The 20630-nt window shown below is 55.0% G+C and overlaps 1 protein-coding gene across 4 annotated transcripts in view; it reads right to left on the reverse strand.

The window, feature by feature from the left end:
* Positions 1-1972: 1972 nt before the first annotated feature.
* AKNA (AT-hook transcription factor) overlaps positions 1973-20630 on the reverse strand; it is a 51658-nt gene continuing 33000 nt past the window's right edge. For all 4 annotated transcript variants that reach the window (XM_045840613.1, XM_045840614.1, XM_045840611.1 and 1 more), the window contains exons 10-22: positions 19653-19807; positions 19382-19564; positions 18355-18601; positions 17272-17378; positions 16301-16512; positions 14332-14491; positions 10947-11123; positions 9708-9823; positions 8794-8940; positions 7250-7345; positions 5619-5732; positions 5169-5361; positions 1973-3102 (exon numbers count right to left, since the gene is read on the reverse strand). In XM_045840613.1, coding sequence (XP_045696569.1) covers positions 2838-3102; positions 5169-5361; positions 5619-5732; positions 7250-7345; positions 8794-8940; positions 9708-9823; positions 10947-11123; positions 14332-14491; positions 16301-16512; positions 17272-17378; positions 18355-18601; positions 19382-19564; positions 19653-19807 — 2172 coding nt within the window. In that variant the 3' untranslated portion in view covers positions 1973-2837. The remainder of the gene's footprint in view (positions 3103-5168; positions 5362-5618; positions 5733-7249; positions 7346-8793; positions 8941-9707; positions 9824-10946; positions 11124-14331; positions 14492-16300; positions 16513-17271; positions 17379-18354; positions 18602-19381; positions 19565-19652; positions 19808-20630) is intronic.

Consider the following 20630-nt stretch of genomic DNA (forward strand, 5'->3'; position numbering starts at 1 on the left):
CATGAAGGACCCCACTGCAGACCTTGTCTGGCCATCTGGAGAGGCGAGCTGGGAGGGGCCTGGTTGGAGGCGGGAAGACTGGTTTGGATGCCGCTGAACCTGATTAAGAGGTGGGGGCCGGGGCCAGAGCAAAGGCAGAACAGGGGAGACCGAGGGACCTAGGTCAGAGGGGCTGAGTGTCTCCATGAGTGTCTTCATGGCAGCCTCTTGGCCCCCAACACGCGTGAGGAGGATACAACACCTAGGAGCCAAGTTTGCCTCTTGTAAATGTGTGTTGAGCCCTGGAGATGGGGCCGTATTAGAGGCAGACCCACACAGTGAAATAGAAAACTGAGCCCCTGAGGCCAGGAGTCCAGCAGGAAAAACCCGGCCTTCTTCCAGGCCCGAGGGCTTCATTATGTATGGGCATGTGAGGGGAGGAGCACCGCTCAGGGTGCAGAGACACCAGGACTGAGCTGTTTGGAAAATTCATGAGCGACCTAAACCACCTACAGCGACAGGTGGATAACAGGCCTGTGACCCCGCAGCCTGATGCCAGCCCCGAGGCCCACACACTGACACCCTCCAAACAGCCAGGCTCCAGGGACCCACGTCTCCAGCTTCCCTTGCTCAAAGCTGGAGCCACTGCCCTGGGCCCCCACTTTGGTCTCCCCCTATCCCTCCCGAGGTCCATGGGACTGCCTCTTGGCACCCAGACAAGTGTGAACCCAGAGACTCAGAACCTACAAGGCATCTCTCCATGTGTCACTTTCTACATCACATTTTCAACTCTACTGAGGAGCAGCTGAAAAACTGAAACCAAAATGGGCCCTGGTGATGGGGCAAAGCTAGGGAGGTGAGAGAGGTGGGGAAGGGTGGCTGACGGGTTAAAGGGACGTTGAGAATTCTCCGTTTATTCCTGAGCCACAGCCTTTATTGTAAGAATGCGATGTAGGTGTGCTGTCTCCTGGGGAAACCTGGCCCTTCTCCCCGGAAAGATTAGTACTTTTAATATTGAACTGTTCCTTCAAGAACCGGCCCATCTCCCAGAGGGACCTGCTGGTTACCTAAGTCACACGAAGCCCTTGGTGTGTGGTCAGTGTTGTCTAAAACATATTTAAGCCTAGCCCCCAAAGTGGGGCTTTGGGATCTCACCCGAGGTGAGGACGCTTCGCTCGGAGCTTTCCCAGCCGGACCCGGACGCTGTCCCCAGGATTCCCCAGCGTCCACGTTCGGGGGTTGGCGATTTCCCATCGGGTGATGTGTGCTCTCGATTCTTGCCTTTTCTCTTTGCTCTCGCTTAATAAAGTGCTTAACTATGCACCTATGATTGGGGCTTTTATTGTCTGCGAACCTGAACTTCCAAATTAAGTGGCCATGATCTCATGCGTGCCCTTTAACTGCACACGGGCAAGAAAAAACCACGGGAACAGGTGGGGGTCGGTGGGAATTGTGGAAGTTTAGGAAGAGAAAATCAGTAACGACGACTAGAAACTTGGGAGTCAGACCCCCATGAATCTGGGCAGGGACCCACAGGAACCCCAGTTTCATCAGTGAAGTGGGGGACATGCTGGGAACCTGAAAGGCTGGTTTGTGTAGTGTGGAGTCCGCCACACTGAGCACTTAGCTCAAGGATCAGCATCCACTAGGGGCTCAGCAGAGAACAGTGGCCGCTGCCGTTCGCTGCTAAAAGGAGCATTGGGGAGAGAGTCTGGTCTTGTGTTTTGCAGCTACCAGGCTTCTGTGTCTCTGGCCTCAACAAGGCCTTGGCTAAATGGCCTCCTCCCCGTGCAGGTCCCTCCAGCTGAGAGGTTCATGGTTCCGAGACAGGCAGAGGGGACAAGGCTGAGACACAGAGGCCACCAGGAGGCAGAAGGAGTCTGGGAATGTGCGCCCGACAGGTCCCCCGGGGAAGGCTCTGCATCCACCTCCCACCCCAGCAAACTGACTTCAGAAACCACCAGTCAATGAGACACAGCAGAGACACAGGGAGTTTTAGGAATGTTTCGGGTTTTTTTTTTTTTGGCTTTTTCTTTTTTTAAAAGATCAATATTCATTCTTCTTCACTTGCCCTTATAACGAAAATAGAACTTTTAAATGCCTCAAATATACAAATATCACTGGTGCACACACATTCCAGAAAAGCTGAGGTACGTGCTGCTACGGGGTTGGGGAGCAGACGATCGCCTGGCCCTCGGCCACAGGGAACCTCGGGAGGGGGCAGGGGTCTGGAGATGAGGTACTGACAGGGCCCCCTGCGGATAGCCATGCTGGGGCGTCTCCATCCCAGCAGGCCCACAGGAAAGGCGGACCCAACCACAGGGAAGCTGGGAGTGAGTCAGCCTGGGGGCCGGCATCCTAAGATATCCCAATGGACCCAAAGTGTCCCACCATCAGCCACCAGGGGAAAGGTCCCCAGTCACATCTTTCCAGAGATGCCTACTCCCAAGTATGGGTCACAGGCAGGTGGACAGGTTTGTGCCAGAGACCCTAGCCCCAAACCTTCTTCTAGGCGTCCTAAGGAGGATCCACGCCCAAGAAAACTCCTCACTTAAAAGCTATCTGTCCTTCCACATATAAAACACATATTATTAGCTGGAGGTGGTCAAGTGCAAGAGACTTTCCGAGACTGCATCTGGACAGAAGGTGGCCTTGGTCCCAGCACTTGCTCCTGGGGCCGGTGCCCTGGGAAGTTACTTCTCTTGATGACCAGGGCCCTTCCATTTGAAAACACTGAGACGGAGCAGGCAGGGCCCGTGCTGGAGGGAGAACTCCTCATGAGGGGTCTGCAGGGGAGACAGCAACAGGCTGGCTGCCTGCCCACCCGTCCGCCGTCTGTCTCCGAGCCCCGAGGGCCATCAGAAGAGGCAGGAGCCCCGCAGGCTGTGGGCCTGGCGCAGGTCGGCCGACAGGGAGCGGCTCATGTGCTTGGCGGTGGAGCGGACGCGCTCGGCCGCCTGGACGGCTCGGCTCAGGGCCTTGTTGAGCTCCTCCAGGTCCTCCAGATCCAGCGGGATGGAGTGCCGGTGTCCTCTGGCTGGCCGAGAGGAGGCTGCGGGGGGCCACTCAGCAGCTAGTCGGGCTGAGGGGGCTGAGGTAGGTCCTCCTGGAGGCGCATAGAACCTGAGGAGACAGGGAAGTGCGTTGTTAACCCCAGAGAGGATTGGGTGCAGCTGAGGAGCGCCAGGCTTGGCACCGACGCCGCTCTGAGCCCCAGGGAGGCCTCTGGCTGTGTTCTCTGGGTCTCAGCGTCTTCACCCCTATGAGAACAATGAACACCTACTTCGAGGAATGCCTTACAAGGACGAAGGAAGGTAAATGGAGTGCCTGACCCAGAACAGGAGCTCAAAAGTGGTTGGTTCAATCTGCCCATTCATTTCACAAATACATCTTGACCAAGTGCTCTGCAGCTAGGCTCTGGGGTTACCGTGGTAAATGAACAACACCGACCCTGTCTCTTTGGGGCTTCGAGTCTGAGAGCCAGGTGTGGGGGATACCAGGGTCACCTGGGGCTCTGCAGCAAACCCCGTTGCTCTTCAGAGAGGTAACATAGGGGAGTCCCATCGCCAGTGCAGAAGAATGCTGGAGAAACGAAATAGACATCTCGCCAAAGATATACAGATGGCCAGCAAGCACCTGGGAAGATGCCCGGCACCGTTAGCCCTCAGGGAGATGCAAATCAAAACCACACAAGACGCCACTACATGCATTTCACATCCGTGGGGATGGCTAAAGTCACAAAGGCGGTAATGAGCGTTGGCGAGGATGTGCAGGGAGTGGAACGCACATACTCTGCTGTGAAACGACGCAGGCCCTTTGGAAACTGCCCGGCAGCTCCCCAGACAGTAACACAGGTGCCTAGCCCAGAGCCGGGGTCCTCACCCTCAGAACCCATGGGCCAGGCTCTGAGGGCGGTGCCTTACCAGCACTATCTCATTTACTGGGTCAGTTCTATTATGCTCGCCTCCCCATTGAGCAACGTGATGCTCAGAGCAGCGAGGCGATGCAGCAGGCAGCCCCAAATCTCGGTGAAACCCCTGCCCAGGCTGCTTCACCTTCTAAGGGCTCCATTTCCTCACCTAAGACCAACGGCAGAGTAGATCCAACAGGAAAATTCAGGTGGAAACCTCTGTCAGCTGCCTGGCCACGTTAAGTGTTCTGTAAGTGTCAGCGACAGAGGCCCAGGGTCAGAGAGCTGGGAAGGGTCAGTGCTGAATTCACGCTCAGAGCTAATTAGCACCTAGTCGATGCTGATACAGGTCACCTGAACCTAACAACAATAACCAAGTTATTCCACTCTTTGGGAACTATCTGATGTAATCACTGGGTCCCCACATACCCCTACTTTCTGATAATTTGATGACCAGGTTGGCTGAGAGTTACCCCAAACTTCCCCAAGACAGAAGCTGCAAAAATAAAACCTGACGGACCCTCCTGGCAAGAAAGCCTCTGGTGCAGGGACTATAAGGCAGCAGACCACCAGGTGGCAGCACAGGCCCAGGCAGCTTTCAAAGGGTGCTCAGGCTGCAGCCTCTGAGGACACCGGCTTGCAGCGGGAGAAATCTCAGGGCATCCTCAGCCCAGGTTCCAGCAGCATTCCAGAAGCACGGTGGTTGCTGGCCACCCTGTGTGGTGTGGACTGTCCACCCATTAGTTCATTTAACCCTCACGACAACCCCTTTCACACAGGAATGAGGTAACCTGCCCAAGATTGCGTGGCTGCCGCTGGCCAGGTCTGTGGGGGCACCAAAGCCCAGGGCCTCTCTCCTCGCCCATGGCCCATCCCAGCCTGCGGACAAGAACCTGGTTAGTTCTGTCCACAGGTCTGAGCTTGCAAGGGTACGGAATGGCTGCAGAAACAGAGGCCCCGTGGTTACTGTGGGCACTCGGAGTTTATCCCGGGCCAGCAAATTCCAGGTGAAACCTTCCCTGCCCAATGAGTTGGCGCACACACAGGTGTCCCCACCACCTCTGCCGGAGGCCTGAGCACGCAGTGGGGCACGCACAGTGCACTCGGGGTCTGCTGCGAGACTCCATGGGGGTTGGCCTCGCTCTGCACATGACGCACGAGGGGGAAGACAAGGGGGCACACGAAACCTGGGTTCTCAGCTGCCTGAGACAGGCTCGAATGCCGACTACGAAGCACTTCACGCGGAGAGGCTGGGAGCGTCGGAACGGAAGGTTCTTACACAGTGGCTGGTGGGTAAGGCATGACGGGAACCGAGGAGATGTAGGCAAAAGCAGGAGGGGCTGGTACGGGAGGTGCTGCAGCCAGGTACCACAGTCCAGGGGGCGGCTGGGGCGGTGAGCCCGCCCGTCGGCTCCTCGGCTTGGGGTTGGAAGTTGAAGGTGCACTCCTCCTTGGGGTGGACTTTTCTGCCCCTGTCACGGAAGGACACCAGAGAGACAGTCTGACCACTCGGGAAGATCAGGCGGAAAAGAGAGGGTCCACCCAGGCCCTGCCCTGTTAGAGCCAGACACTGGGCTGGCCATGCTGGGAGTGCCCGGATTTGGGGCACAAACCCTCTGCCCGGTGTGCTCCAGCCCTGGCTGCTAGGAGCAGCCGCCCTGCTAACCCGACCCAGGCCCCAACCCCCATCAAGAAGAGCTGAGGGAAGGGACTGAGCATCTGCCCCTACCAGAGGTGGCTGCGTCTGGGCTTTCCCCCTCGGGGGCGGACCCAAATCCACCACACAGGGGACATCGCAGGGCCTCAGTGGGAGACGGTCCCCGTGGGTCCTTGGTGACAGCACCTGGAAGACGAGAAAGGTGTCAGGAGAGGATTATGTCTGAATCATCAAGCCTGGAGTCTCCCAAGCACACTCCTGAAGCACTGAGCTTCCCTCAGGAACCAGGCAGAGAAGACAAATTACCTGCCTCTGGGTGACAGCAATACCGATGGCAAATGTGACAGTGAGAGTCCATATTTTATGAGCCAGGCCCTTCGGGCCTTATTTTATCAAATCCCACAAGCCACCTGCTAGCTACTACCATCACTCCCCCACTTCACTGGAGGGAAAGCTGAGGCCCCGAGAGGTTGCCAAGGTCACGGTGCTCCTCTGTCTGATGCCGAGCCCAGTGAGATAGGCCCATTCTCCATGCGGGAGCGGCTCACGACGATCCCAGGCACCGGAGGGGTCGGGAGAGGCCTAAAGTGCCCAGTTAGCAGGAGGAGAGTAGGCAGCCTTGTTCTCTCCCACGAGAATCCTCTGAGTAAGTTCCAGGGCCAGTCCACTCGTCCTTCGGGCCTCAGCTCAGCCATCACGCCCCCTGGGAGACCTGCCCACACACCAGGCTGAGCTACCTGCTCCCCAGCCCATCCTGTGCTCCCCTGTGCCAGCTCTGATGGCTCCACTGGGCTGCTGTCTGCTTAGCTGAGAGTTTCCTGGGGAAAGGGCTCAGGGCCCAGTATGGGAAGGTACGGGAATGAATGAACAAATGAACACATGATGGGAAGACTACTGGAACTCTAGCAAAGGCAGAGGGACATAGTGAAGTGCCAGGGCTCTGGAGTCACAAAGACCTGGGTTCAAATTCTGGCTCCACCATTTGTAAGCTCTATGTTCTTGGGCGAGTTATGTGACCTCTTGGAGCATAGCTTCCTCACTCATACAATGGGAGTAAGAATAAAAGCGGCAAAATCCACTTCCTAGAAGTGCGAGGATTAGTGTTTGTTAAAACCCTTAGCATGATGCCCTATATACAGTAGGGGCTTAATAAATGACAGCTTCATCAGTATCATCGTCATTGCTTGAAAGGGCCCTGGAGCCCATCTCCAACCCTTTCATTACGGGTGTGGAACCTGAGACTCAGACAAGTTAAGGAACTTGCTGAAGGTCACACAGCAAGTCAGTGGCAGAACCGGGACCAGAAACAGCTGTCACATTCTCAGGCCACCGCTCTCCCCACCACTCTTCCCCGTTGGCTTTGGGAGAAAGGATGAGGAGTGGAGGGAGGGCGGAGGTGAGAGAAGATACAATCATTGCTGCCTGGCACCCTCCTAGCAGCACCCTTCAAGAACTTCTTACATCATGTCCATGGCTTCTCCATGTCAAGGTCAAGGAGGGCAGCTTTAGGCAGCAGCACCTGGGGCAACAGGCGTGAGGACAGGACACCCTGGGGGGCCTGAGAATCCCAGAAAAATCTGGTTCCCTTGTCTGTGCCTTTGACCTGCCTCCAAGCTCAGGGCAGGCCCACGCCTGGCCCGACTGTCCCCTCCCAGGAGAGAAGAAGCTGCAGCCTCGATGCCCTGGCTGCTTCCACCCCTTACCTGTGTCCTGGGTCCTAGCAGGCTGGCAGTTGGGACAGGAGACTGTGCTACTGCCTCTTGGGACAATCTTGGGGGTCAGGACATGGTACTCCTGGCCTGGGGATGAACACAGAAATTTCAGTGTCAGCTCCCTACATGCTGCACAATTGAGGGGGACTTCGTATCACGACCTCTCTCCTCTCACTACAAATGGTTTGAATAGGTGCTCTCTCCTTTTCTAGTGTGCACTCACACACACGGCATACGTGCATAAATAAGCATCTAGGAATATAGGTGTGTATGTGCATACATACATGTACATACAGATACACTGATCTTTCTGTTTATGGTAAGCTCGCTCAGACTCCCGTTTCATCTCAGGTCCTACTGAGGTAGGACCTGCTCAGTTCTCGACCTACAGAAGCAATCTACACACCCAGGCTGTTCGGACTTGACAGCAAGCGAGGAAGACATGATAACCAGCGACAAAGAGCGCTGCCACTCTCCCCAGACGCGACTGGCTGGTTGGGATGGGAATGGCTTGTGCAAGGGGGCCCTGCAGCTCAGGGAGTGGGTGCATCTAATTCCAGGTCCACCCCATAGACACAACAGCTTCCGAATGGTTGCTGTGAGAACCGCACAGGCCTGGATCCGTGGGGTAGGCTGCCGAGCGCCTAGCGGATAGAGAGCACTCAGTGTTATCAGAAAGTTGGTCAGACTCTCAGATCCTCACCCCAACCCCTGCCTGGTGCATCCCTGAGTCCTAAATAAGATCTGCACGTTGCCCAATGACTGGTCATTTTTCCCCCCTCTGCTGTTACAGGGTTCCCACTTTATACTCTCTGTGTTGCTCTGGGGTCCCCTGGACTCACTGTTGCTCTCACTTCTGACTCCTTGGCCTCCATCTACCCCACTGGGGCAGGGCAAGTGGCCCCATGGTTCCTGTCTTGTCCCCAGGGCTCAGCCGTACGGATCTGAGGCTGAACACTGTCCCTCCCAGGGAAGGGTGGGTGAGAGCCGTGTCTATAATTCACTTACTATGATAATTTACACATTTACTATTAATGCTTATTTGTTATGTCTTCTCTAGACAGTCAGATTCAGGAAAGTAGGAGCCCTCTCCATATTTGTTTTAATGTTAAGCACTTTAAAATCCTGCTAAGCGTCATCTCAAGCTTTACTACGGGCTGGGTGCCTGGTTCCTAAGACAGAGGGGCCCCCTGGGGAATCAGACTTGAAGGTCGGGCAGGAGTAAATGATTCTGTGTTTGTTCTGTAGCCCAGGTCCAGAAAACAGCAGCTGCCTCCTAAGCCTCATTGTGATTGGCCAGCTGAATGTGCTGATCCAAGCATGGACCCTGGCAAAGGGGAGGCATCAGAAACCATTTGCTGAATGAACAGGAGCACTGAGATTCACAGACACCATGCTCCCTGAAGTTTTCCACATCACAGAACTCGGGGAAATGATACTATTCGATACTACTATGGCTAAATAGCAAAGGCTTCTCATGATAGAGAAGACCACCCCGGGGACAGCACCCACCCCAGCCCTCCCCTCTGGCCCACCTGTATACTGGCCCCGGAAGGTGACCCTGTCTGGCCGACTGGTACTGCGCATTCCTCTCATTTTGTCCCGAGTTGCCTGTGGGCTGTCCCTGGTGGTCCTGCCCTTCTCAGAGGACAGCCGCGGGGAGGTTGGCTCAGATTCGGGACCTGGGGTAGAGACAGAGGGGCATCAGAGTGAGCAGGCAGGAAGGTCATGCAGCTCGGGGAGTGCGTGGATCTAATCCCAGATCCGCCCCTCTGTGGAGACAGCCCCCACACTGGGACCCCCGCCTTCGCACTCAGCACCGGTCTAGACCCCTTGCCGGCGCTGTGCCGTGCGCCCCATGGCAATCCCAGGAGGCAGGCACTATCTTTCCTACACTGTTAACTGTCCCTCTAACTGCACGGGACAGGTGAGCCACCTGGACACCGATTCCAGAGCTGTGTGACTCTAGGCAAGTCCCCTGCACTTCTGGGCCTAGGTCTCCTTACATTTGCAGAACGTGGATATTATGGCCCGTCTTGCAGTGAGGATTAAGTGAGGCGATCTACCGAGTCCGGCACAAATAACGCCTCTTTTTCATTACAAAATCATAAGCATGTAATTCTGTAGCGTAACAATATCACACGCAAGCACACCACATGACATTTTAGGTGAAGTGTTTGAATTAAAACTATGAATTATTACCCCCATATTATTACCCTGCCAACCACACCCACGCAGGCCTGACTTCTGCCGGACCCTGTGTGAGTGTCTTACAGTCGCAACAGCTATCACTGGACGTGCATCACGCTTCAGAGCGCCACAACCACCTCTAACAGACGCACAAAAGCCTTCAAGTGTTTTCTAAGCCTGTTGCTGCGGTCCCTCACCACTGAACCACCACACCCAGACTGTGGGCTCCAGAAATCAGTTTCGGCAGATGGTCACTTACTCCAGGACAGTCGGGGCACCTCCCGAGGCACGGAGGAGGACCTGACCCGCCGCCTTCCTGTGGGGACAGCTTGCTCGGCACCTCCAGGCTCACTGGCCAATCTCTCTGTAGATTTACTAGTAAAAGAGTGAGAGCTGATGTCACTGGGTGAGGTTTTAGGCAGCCTTAATGTTTTTTAAAATATGTTTACTGATTCGAGCCCTGGCTGGTGTAGCTTCAGTGGATTGAGTGCGGGCTGTGAACCAAAGAGTCACCAATTCGATTCCCAGTCAGGGCACATGCCTGGGTTGCAGGCCAGGTCCCCAGTGGGGGCCACATGAGAGGCCACCACACACTGATGTTTCTCTCCCTCTCTCTCTCCCTCCAATAATAAATAAAATCTTTAAAAAAATAAATATGTTTACTGATTTGAGAGAGTGTTTCTCTCCAGAAACATCAGATGTGAGAGAAAAACATTAATTGCTTGCCTCCCATATGTGCCCTGACCAGGAATCAAACCTGCAACCTCGGTACATGCCCTGCATGTCCTAACTGCTGATGGAACCTGCAACCTAGGCATGTGCCCTGACTGGGAATCAAGCCCCCAGCCTTTCAGTGTTCAGGACGATGCTCCAACCAACTGAGCCATCTGGCCAGGGCAGGTTTTATGCAGCCTTTAAAGATGATCGATGAGGGGCTAGCCCAGAGAAATACTTATAATGGAAGGAGGAGAGCAGGGAAGTCAAAGCTAAAGACCCTGGGGTCAGAATCACAGGAAATGGCTCTGGGCCTCTCTGACCCTCAGTTTGCTCATCTGTCAAATTGGGATAATAAGAGCAATTACTTTAGAGAGTTGTTGGGAGGATTAGTGAGACAACGTCCCCAAAACCCTTAACCTAGCGCCCTCCCAGAGATCCGTCCCTAGTTCGCTGATGTTGTTATCATCCTGGAGGAGTATCTGCTGAGGGAGTGGGTGAGAGGGTGAGAGTCCTGAAGATACTGTAGCTCTTCAGGTGGGCGGTGAGGTCCGGGTATTTGTTGTATCAGACTTTATTTACTAACACATGTTTATATTTTTATGCACCAAATATAACACAGTAAAAAAATGCAAGAGCGAATGAATGATTAAGTGAATGAGTGAGGGAGGGAGCGGTGTGGCTGTGCCTGTGTCCACAAATCTGGAAGGAGCCAGAGGCCGTCCACGTCTGCCTTCTGTGGCTGCCCCCAGGGCACAAGGGTGGGAGTTTGGGGGTTACTCACCTGCCATAGTGAGAGCCCCAGGCGGCCGGGGAATCTGCTGGCCAGTTCCGGGCCCGGGCAGGGTGGTCATATGTGGACGCTGGCTGTGTGGGGCTGTCCTGGGGCGGCTGGTGCAGGCTGTCCTCCAGCCGGAGCTGGAGCCGGGACACCTCCTGTTGCAGCTCGCGGATGGCCTGGCTGGGGTGGGGTGGGGACAGCAACGAAGAGCAGACGCACATGAACGGAGCTGCAGCCACCCCCAGAGTCCTGCCCGATGGGGCAGCCTTCATCCCCTGCTAGGAAGCATGCGGTCCAACTCCACTGTTACTTCATTCTAGACCATTCCTACACGTCTATAGTCCTTGCATCTTGAACCTCTCTGAGTTCGAGTCCCTGCACTTTCAGTGAACAAAGCATAACTTTCTTCGAGGCTCATCTGTCCTACCATGCCGGGCCTCGGAGTTGCTTTTCTGAGTCACGAGTGACCAATTCTCAAGACAGAGACAAGGGTACAGAATGCAGAGGGTGTTGGCTAAAGTTTCCCTTTAGAATCCGAATTCTGACCTTCTTTGGCCCCTGGGCTGCCCTCCTTCTCCTACCTCTGTCTATAGAAATCCTAACTATCCTTTCAGGCCTGACCCCTTCCCACCCTTCCCTCCTGGGTTCCCCTAAATGCTTCCTGTTGTTCAAGCCCCTCTCTCCGCTCCTGGCAGGAGATACTTACGTATCTGCCCCCCACCCCCCGTACCCCCAGACTGTGAGCCACTGGCAGGCACGGAGCAGGTCTCCCCAACACATAACCCCAGAGACCCCTGCACCTCCCAGATGCTCTGGGAGCATGACCGAACAGGACTTCAGGCTCCAGGAGGGAGCAGAGTAAGGGGCTGGCTGCCGGAATCCCTGTGAACCCCAAACGCAGCGCAACCTCTTATTGGACGTTATCTCAAAGAGCTACTAGCATCTCAGGAGTGAATGCCATCTGCGTTTCTCTCCAACCAGTCCCTGAATCTCTGGTCTCATTCTGGAGGTGTCATTGGCACTGTGGCAGCTAATCCCACACGCACAGTTCCCCCCACCCCCCCACCAGCCCCAACAGAGAGTCAGAGTCTGCTTCGGCACAGCTGTCCTCCGGGCTGACGCAGGCTCTCCCTCTGCTGTTTGGGGCCAGCTTCCGGAGTGCGGGCTCCCCTCAGGGTTAGCTCTTGCCTGGTGACCCCTGGACTTGTCAGTGGGTGTCCCCTGGCATCACCTCCAGCAATCATCAGCTCTCGGATGAGTCCGCAAGAAGGACCGGGAGGCCTCTCCCTAGCTGTGCCCCAGCGCGGTGCGTGTCCAAGGTGGTTGGTTCCCCTGGCAATCCCCAAGGAGACGCTTGTTGGGGTTTCCCAGGCAAACTGTGAGGGCGGGCGGCGGCAAGAGAGCCAGAGCTCTGTCACCAGTTAACCCCTGGAAGGCAGGGCCCGGGGCAGCTCTGGCTTCCTGACCCAGGCCAAAGGCCGCTGAATGAAGGCCTGGGACTTGGAACGCCCGCATGGGTGTCACCGTCTCTGGCTCCTTTTAAAAAAAATCAGGATCTGCATTTTCCTGACTTAATTCTTTAGGGACTGAGCTGGCACTTAAAATTCATCTTTCCCTGCAAACTTACCCCCCCGCTGGGCTCCCACCTCCGTGTCAGCCTCCAACTGGACGGCCAGCCCCAAATCGGTCATTCTAGACCCTTCTCCTTCCTGAACACCCCTAAAGTTAACCCACCACCAAGCCCTGTGGGCCCAATGCCTAAACATGTCTTCCCAGATGCACCCCCTCCCCTCCCACGGCCCCAAACTCTCGCCTCTCTCCTGGCCCCATGGCCTTCTCAGCGCTCTCCCGGCCTCCATTCTCATCCTCGTGACAGCCAGAACTCTTTCTAAAACGTAAGCCTGACCCCACACTCCTCTGCTTAAAATCCCCCTTACTGTCTCAGGTGAGTCTTTTTTTTTATCGTCACCTCAAGACATGCTTATTGATTTTAGAGAAAAGGGAAGGGAGGGAGACAGAGGGACAGAAGCATCAGTGCAACAAAGAAACGCTGACCGGCTGCCTCTTGAACTTGTTCCTGTCCTGACCAGGGACCAAACCCACAACCTTTCGGTTTACGGGATGACGACACCCAGCTGGCTATAGAAATGTCTGGCTAATGGAGCCACACTGGCCAGGGCTCAAGTGAGTCTATTTATGCATTCATGCATATTCAGTGAACCCCTGTGAGCCCAGCCACCACCCAAACCTCTAACCACGACATTGAGGCCCTCCCAGGTCTCCCCCAGGTCTCCCCATCAAACTCTCTCTGCCTTTACAGTTCAACACCCATCCCCTCGTGCTAAAGAATCTGAACAAAATGAATGTTTGACTCCTCCAATATGATGGTACCTCTCACCTCGAGTGCTTTGCACATGCTGTTCCCTCGGCTAGAGATACTCTTTCATTCGTCTTCCTCTGGTCTCAGCTGAGACACTGCTTCCCCCAGGAAGCCCTCCCTGAAGCCTCGGATTGAGCTAAATGGCCCTTCTCCATGTTTCAACAGTCCCTTGAGCCTCTCCATCACTGTACTTATCACACTTAGGGTGTGACCACCCGTTTCTTCGTCCGTCCTACAAGAGGGCGAGCCTTATGAGGCTGAGGACAGTGTCTTGTCCACTGTGCTATTCCCAAGGCCTGGCATATCGCAGGCAAATAAGCCTCTGATTCCTAGGCTGATGTCAGGGAGGCTGCAGAGTACACTTGTTAAACTTGGACCTGGAAGCCAAACACCAGCAGCTAGACCCGACTTTACAGGGAGACCACATGCCAGACGACCCCATGACCACAGAGCCACAGAGGCTTTGGAAGGTTACTGCGGAGCAGTCTCCCCAGTGCACCCTGGGATTCTGAAACAGACACCCCAACCCCACAAAGGCATGTGATTGGTCCTTGGCCAAAAGCAACTTAGAGGAGAGGTAAGAGGGTTGGCCAACCCATTTTCCCATTTCCGTTCAACCACACAAGGAACAACTTCCTTAGTAGAGAAATTGTGCAGGATTGAAAAGATGAAAACTGAAAAGCAGTCTCTTCTCCGTTCATACAAGAATGCACAACTGCAGAAAACGTGTCCCTGGTGAGTTCCCCTTCTCGCTCAGGAAGGGAAACGTCAGGGGCAGGAAGAGGGGTTTCAGCACCAGAAAGGTAAACCTCCAGGTCATTTCCCACTGGCTGGACACGTGTCCTCCAAGTCTGGATCCCTGAGGTCCCACAGAAACAGCCGGAAAGGCAAGACACCTGCGTCTGCCGGGCCCCAGCACAGCCACCACCGGCCATGAGGGCTGAGCAAACCCCTGCCGCCCTTGAGCCTCACTCTCTCGTCTCTATGACGACCAGGCATCTGACTTACTCTCGCCCTGTCCTGGTGAGGAGGGCTGGGGTGGTCTCCGTCAGTGCACGGGGCGGAGCAGCAGCTGCAGGGGCCGGGGTGGAGGGTGGGCTGACTCTGGTGCTGGGGTGGAGCTGTTCAGAAATCCGCTTTCTCCCCTCCAGCTGTGAGCCAGGGACACCTAGGGAGGCAGAATGAGACCAAAGTGAGTTGATGTGGAGGAGACCCTCAATGTGCAAACTTGTAAGGGTGGGAGATTTGGGGGGATGGGGTGAAGAGGTCACAGATGAAGCTCCTGATGAGGTAATGACCCACTAACCTCAAAACCAGAAGATGTGGTTTTCGCTGGGAGTGTGGGGTGCTGTGCTAAGCCTGCTGAGCTGTTTCTAATTAGAATGCCCCTCACGGTCCACGCTCCTGGCATCAGATCCAAGTCTCCGGGACCCTCCCCCTGCAAAGAGCCTCACTGTGCCTCACGTGAGTCCCCCAGACTCTGTCATGCATCTATCTCACCATGTTGTCCTGGAATTAGCTTCGGAGCCTCCACCTCTCTCTGACATTACAGTCACACCTTTGCCTGAGAGCATGTTTTGGAGGAGAGCATTCATGACTTCAGCCTCCCAAAGGGATGGGCAACCAGAGGTTAAGACCACTAATCTGGCCTGTGCATTAAAAACAATGAGCCCGCCCTGGCTGGTGTACCTCAGTGGACTGAGTGCCGGCCTGTGAACCAAGGGGTTGCCAGTTCAATTCCCAGTCATGGCACATGCTTGGGTTGAGGGCCAGGTCCCCAGCAGAAGGAGTGCAAGAGGCAACCACACATTGATGTTTTTCTCCTTCTCTTTCTCCCTCCCTTCCCTTCTCTCTAAAATTAAATAAAATCTTAAACAAACAAACAAACAAATAAACAGCCCTCGGAATACTACTGAGCAATAGGTGAAAAAACAAACCACAAACACATGGAACAATCTAGATAAATCTCCGGAGAATTAGGCTGAGTGAAAAAGCCAATCCCAAAAGATTATACATTATATGATTCCACTTACACAAATAACCTTCTAAAAAGGATAAAATTATAGACAGGGAGAAGAGAGTAGTGGTTTCCAGGAGCTAAGGAGAGGGTGGGGGCAGGAGGGAAGGGGGTGCGTCTCTAGCAGGGCCACACGAGGGTCCTGTGCTGTGGAAGGGCCCTGACTGGGTCCCCGACAGGGTCTGGTTGGCACTGCACCGTGATTCCGCACGACGTTATCACTGGGGGACGCTGCGTGAACGGCACGTGGGATCTCAGTGTATTATTTCTTACAACTGCCTGTGAACCTACCAATAATCAATAAACCTTTCAACTAAAGTTTAATTAAAAAAATGTAAGCGATGAACCTTAAAAGGAGGCAAAGCTAATCTGAGGGGTTAGAAGTCAGAGCCGCGGTTCCCTTTGGGGGCGGCAGGGGCAACAGAAGGGGCTCGAGGGGACTCTGGGGCCCTGAGCATGCTGCATTTCTGCGTCTATGTTCACTTCGAGAAGATTCATCAACTTGTGGTCTTTCCTGTACGTTTTATTTCAATATAAAGCTCACATGCATTTTTAAAAGTAAAAAAATAAGTTACAGATAGTTTTTATAGACATGGAATGTGTTCGAGATACAATGTGTAGTGAAAAAAGGTGTTATCGAACGTTAATGTGCCCTATTTCCATTTTAAGAGTATGTAAATCAACACACACACACACACACACACACACACACACACACACCCCGGCATGGAAGGCATCTCACAGGCTCTGCTCCAAGATGGCTGCAGCAACAGTTTGCAGCACATTTTTTTTCTTTTGCTCCCTTTTGCCTGCCCTAGCTAATTTGAAATGTTCCTACAGTGAACCTGTATGATATTTTGTATCCTGAAGGGTGACGCAAGCTTTTTGGTTGGTCCCATTTTCTAATCTAGGCAACCCGGGCACCCCCAGGCCCTGGCCAACCCAGGCGCACCCACTCACCCATGTCGGCTGCCATCCCCGACTCCAGGCGGAAGCTGGGTGCCCTCTGCCGGAGGGGACTGTCCCGTGTGGAGGGGTGCCTCTGGGCTCGGCTCCTGGGTGTTCTTGGCTCAGTGGCTCTTCTGGGGACCGGAAGACCCCTGGCCCGGGGGTGGGAGGCTGCATCCCGGGGCACAGAAGCAGTGAAGGACTGGGCTAATGTCCCTGGGGTTCTGGTGGGTCACAGAGGGAGGGACACTGTGAGGTCACACAGAGCGAGGCCACAGCCACCAAGCCCCTCCACACCCTGAACCAGTGACTGCCTGCCTTTAGGACCGTGCACCCCGGATAGGAGTCTTTCTGAGGACGCACCCCGTTGCACATGCATTTCCTTACAAACTACAATTTCACACCTGTCCACCAATGCAGGCAAAATTATAAAGCTTAACTGTGCACTTAGAAAATCCACAAGGAAACAGAATTTCTAACCCTTTCTTCCCACACAGCCCTGGGTTGCCATGCGGGCCTGCTGAGGGGCCTGCACCTGGTCTCCAAGGCCGTCAGTCTTCACGGCGGCTCCGTCCCTCACCCTTCACCTAAGCCCCCTCCACCCTCTCTTTTCCCTTGGGGTTCCAGCCACTCCTTCCCCAAGCAGCCACCCCGACGGCCTTTTGTCCTTGTCCTCTGTTCCCCTCGCACAACCCTCAAGTTCTTATCTACTCACCGCTCACTCGGTTATTTGCTCCACAAACATTTATTTTCTGGTCTGTTGCTAACTGGCCGAGTGATGCTGGGCAAGTCACTTTCCCTCTCTGAGCCTCAGCTCCCCTCCATCAGTAAGACGGGGGAAGGAACCATGGCTGAGGGGATGGTGAGGTCTCTGAGAATACCCAGCCCATCGGCCTGTTCTAGGCTCACAGGCCACTGCGGTTTCCAGGCTATCCTGGGTGTGTGGCACTAATGGGACAATGGTGGGGGTCCCCGGGGTATACCTGATGTGAGAGAGCCGATGCTCTGGGGTCTGGGTGAGGGGCGACACTCTGCTGGTTTCTGAGTCCACAAAGCCACTGTCTGTCTCGGGTGACGCCATCCAGGACTCCTGTAAGAGGCAGTGTCCCTTTAAGTCTGAGGAATGTGCCCGAGGCAGACTAGGAAGACCTTCCCAAACCTTGGCCTGGGCCTCACATTCCAGAAGCTAACAGATTGGACTGGGGAGGCTGGCCCAGCTCCCGACATCCCAGCTCGGGCCCTTGGCACCCAGCGGGTGCGGAGTCTCACCAGGCCAAGAGCGGAGACTCCACACCTGGAGATTCCGCACCCGCACAGGACCCTAAGCAAGTCCCCCTCCCCTGAGCAGTGGCAGCCAGGGCCCTGCAAGGGATACTGCAGATTTCCTGAGCAGAGGAACAGAAAGAGGAGAAAGCAGTCCCGGTATGGGATGAGGATGCTCATTGCCACGTGTCTTCTGGCCTGGGCCTGGGCCGCCATGGCCCCATCTGACTGCAGAAATGCCCCACGAATCAGGAGAATGAAACCCACCAAACTTCCCGCACGCCAGGTCTCACGTGCAAGGCACGAAGGATATGAACAGAGTCACCCAGGTGCCTGCCCTCATGAGCTCATGGTCTAGTGCAGATTTCTTACCACGGGCTCATTAGGACTATGGGGATGTGTGTGTGTGTACTTGCTTATATATGTGTTCTTCTATGGGAATGAGTCATATTCCATAGCGTATGTCACATTCCCCTAGTGATCTGTGATCCTGTAACAGTCTAAAAACCACTGCTCTAGTGGCACAAGCAGGACATGGAGTTAAGGATGAGCCCCCAGCTGTGCTGAGCAGGCTCAGAGGGCTACACGCTCTCTCCAAGGAGGAACAAGAGCCGCTGGCAGAGGGACAGGGGTGGGCGGAGCTAAGACAAAGAGGAGGCACTGGACATGAGCTCTGTATGTTGGGCAGGACTGTGACTGGCAGTGACGGGAGCTGGCATCCTGAGGAGGCATGGTGTGAGCAAAGGCCCGGAGGCAGACAGCTCCCTGAGGTTCTGAGCCCGTTCCCCTGTGTGGACACTTACCTCCAGATGCCCACCACCAGCTTGGCGTAGAGACTTGTGAGGAAGGCGCTCAGAGACGCCGCTCCCCTCTAGGCTGGTCAGACTGCTCTGGTGGGATGCCGAGGGCTTGGTGCCCTGCGAGTGGGGTGGCCTTCCAGGGCCCGGAGAAGCTGCCTCGGCCTTGCCCAGGCCCAGCAGGGACCCATCTCTGGCCACGGGTGCATGGAAGCCTGCTGGTTTCCTGGATACCATCTGTTCCACTGTCTCCCTGGCAGAGAAGAAGAGGATGTCACGCCCTGGCCTGAGCTGGGCAGCCCTGTCCTGGGACTCAAGTAACCAGGGCACAAGCTCTGATCAAACACCCCTGGGTGCCCATGCTGGTTACTGCCACCTCCTTCTGGCTGTGACCTTGGGCAAGGCACTTCCTCTCTCTGAACTTCACTTTTCTCAGCACGACATGCGATGCCAATCAAACCCACCCAGTACTGCACAGAGGCAATGGTGTGGAAACACACGAGTGAAAGCTGCATGTCCCAGGCTTCGGGAATCTGCATACCGTCTGCCCCGTTTCAGCCATTTCCATAAACTCCAGTCTACTCAAAAAGACTTCACTATTATAAAGAGAAGACCAGTGTTTTGTGTTGCAAAAAGAAACTAACATTGAAAATACACACAAGAAACACAATGTTATCATACTCTAGACAGATCCTGTTACCGGCCTAAGGCCTGCTCTCCTCTCTCTCTCTCTTTAAAAGAAGATGAAGGGAGACAAAATAGCACTGAGACCCTCTCCTGGATGCACTTAGGTGGTCTGAGACTGACAAGGAGAATGCTGGTATTTAAGGCTGCTTCTCTCCTCCTGAAAATCGCATCCCGCACAGCCCCCAGTCATCCCGAGTGCTGTCAGTGGCATTCACGGAGAGACGCTGAGCTACAGGTCATGAAAGCCATGTCTACGTTGTGGAGAGCTGTCTCGCTCACGAAGGCAATCACCGCCCTCGTTGTTTCAGGGTTGGATGGCACAAGCGGCGGGGGCCCACGGACGTACTCGAGGGGGGTCCTGTGACTTCTCTCAGCCTGCACTGGCAGCTGCCTCGAGGAAAGCCTGCCGGTCTCTGCTGTCCCTGGAGCTGGAGCTGACCCGTCAACTGCCAGGGTGCTGCCCTGTTCCTCCTGCTCCTCCTCCTCCTCGGTCCTCACGGCTTCTGGGAGGGACTTCACACTGAGGTACCTGCAGAAGGGTGCACAGAGGGGGCATGAGCTTTGTCCAGCAGGAACAGCCAAGATCCAGCCCTTGGGCCGGACTGGTGGGCACTCACCGCTCCAGCAGCCCATGGAAGTCTTGCTCCACCTGCAGCTCCTTGTGCCTGAGTCGGGCCGGGAGCCCCAGTGCCCTGTCCTCCACCTCACTGCCAGCGGGGCTCATCTCCCCGTTCACGTGCAATGCACAGGGGTCAACGCTGGTGGCATCGGGCTGGGGGCCAGAAAGGAGGAGGAGCAGGGATTCAGCAGACACATAAACACCACTTGTTAAGGGCCTGCCTCCCGTCAGGCTCATGCTGGGTGCCGAAGAGTCAAAAGTAGGTGAGACTCGCCTACCCTACCAATCTTTTCATGTGCGTGCAAGATGAAGGGGCTGGATCACAAGATTCTCAACACTGACTGCCATTAACTGAGCACCTACTACATGCCAGGCACTGTACTTCACAACAATCTCATCAGTACATACGGTTATTACCACCCATTTTACAGACACATAACTGAGGTGCAAATGATTTGCCCAAAGGCACACAGAAGCGAGGGGCAGAGCTGATATTTCAGCCCTAGTTTTCCTGGCGGAAGCATCTCTCCTGACCCCCCAATTCCAGCATAGACACCCAGCCCCCCAAAACACCTTCACTGAAAGAGCATGGAAGCTCTTCATGCCCTCAGTCTTTTACCAGTTAGTGCCTGGGGTAGCGCCTGCTAGAGTTTTCCCACCCCCTGGGGCAGAGCACACTGGGAGAGAATCTCCCCTGTAACCCTGGGCCCCAAGACGTCAGCGGTCATGGGTATTCTCCTAGTGGCCGGCTCTCCACCAGCCCCGGTCTACCTAACACGCCACCTGTTCTACTCTAACTCCCACCAGATGAGTCTTTGCAGCACAGGTGGCAGGGAGCACAGGCAACGAGGCACAGAGACTCCGCCTCGGTTACCCGTGTGACCACTGCCTGCCTGCATATCCTCTTACGTCATGTCCTGTTGAAAAACGTAGCCGTTTAAGACCACATGCTTCACATGTCCCACCAGCCCTACAT

Source organism: Phyllostomus hastatus, unplaced genomic scaffold (assembly GCF_019186645.2).
Source record: "Phyllostomus hastatus isolate PE091 unplaced genomic scaffold, TTU_PhHast_1.1 phas_contig_34, whole genome shotgun sequence".
NCBI lineage: Eukaryota > Metazoa > Chordata > Mammalia > Chiroptera > Phyllostomidae > Phyllostomus > Phyllostomus hastatus.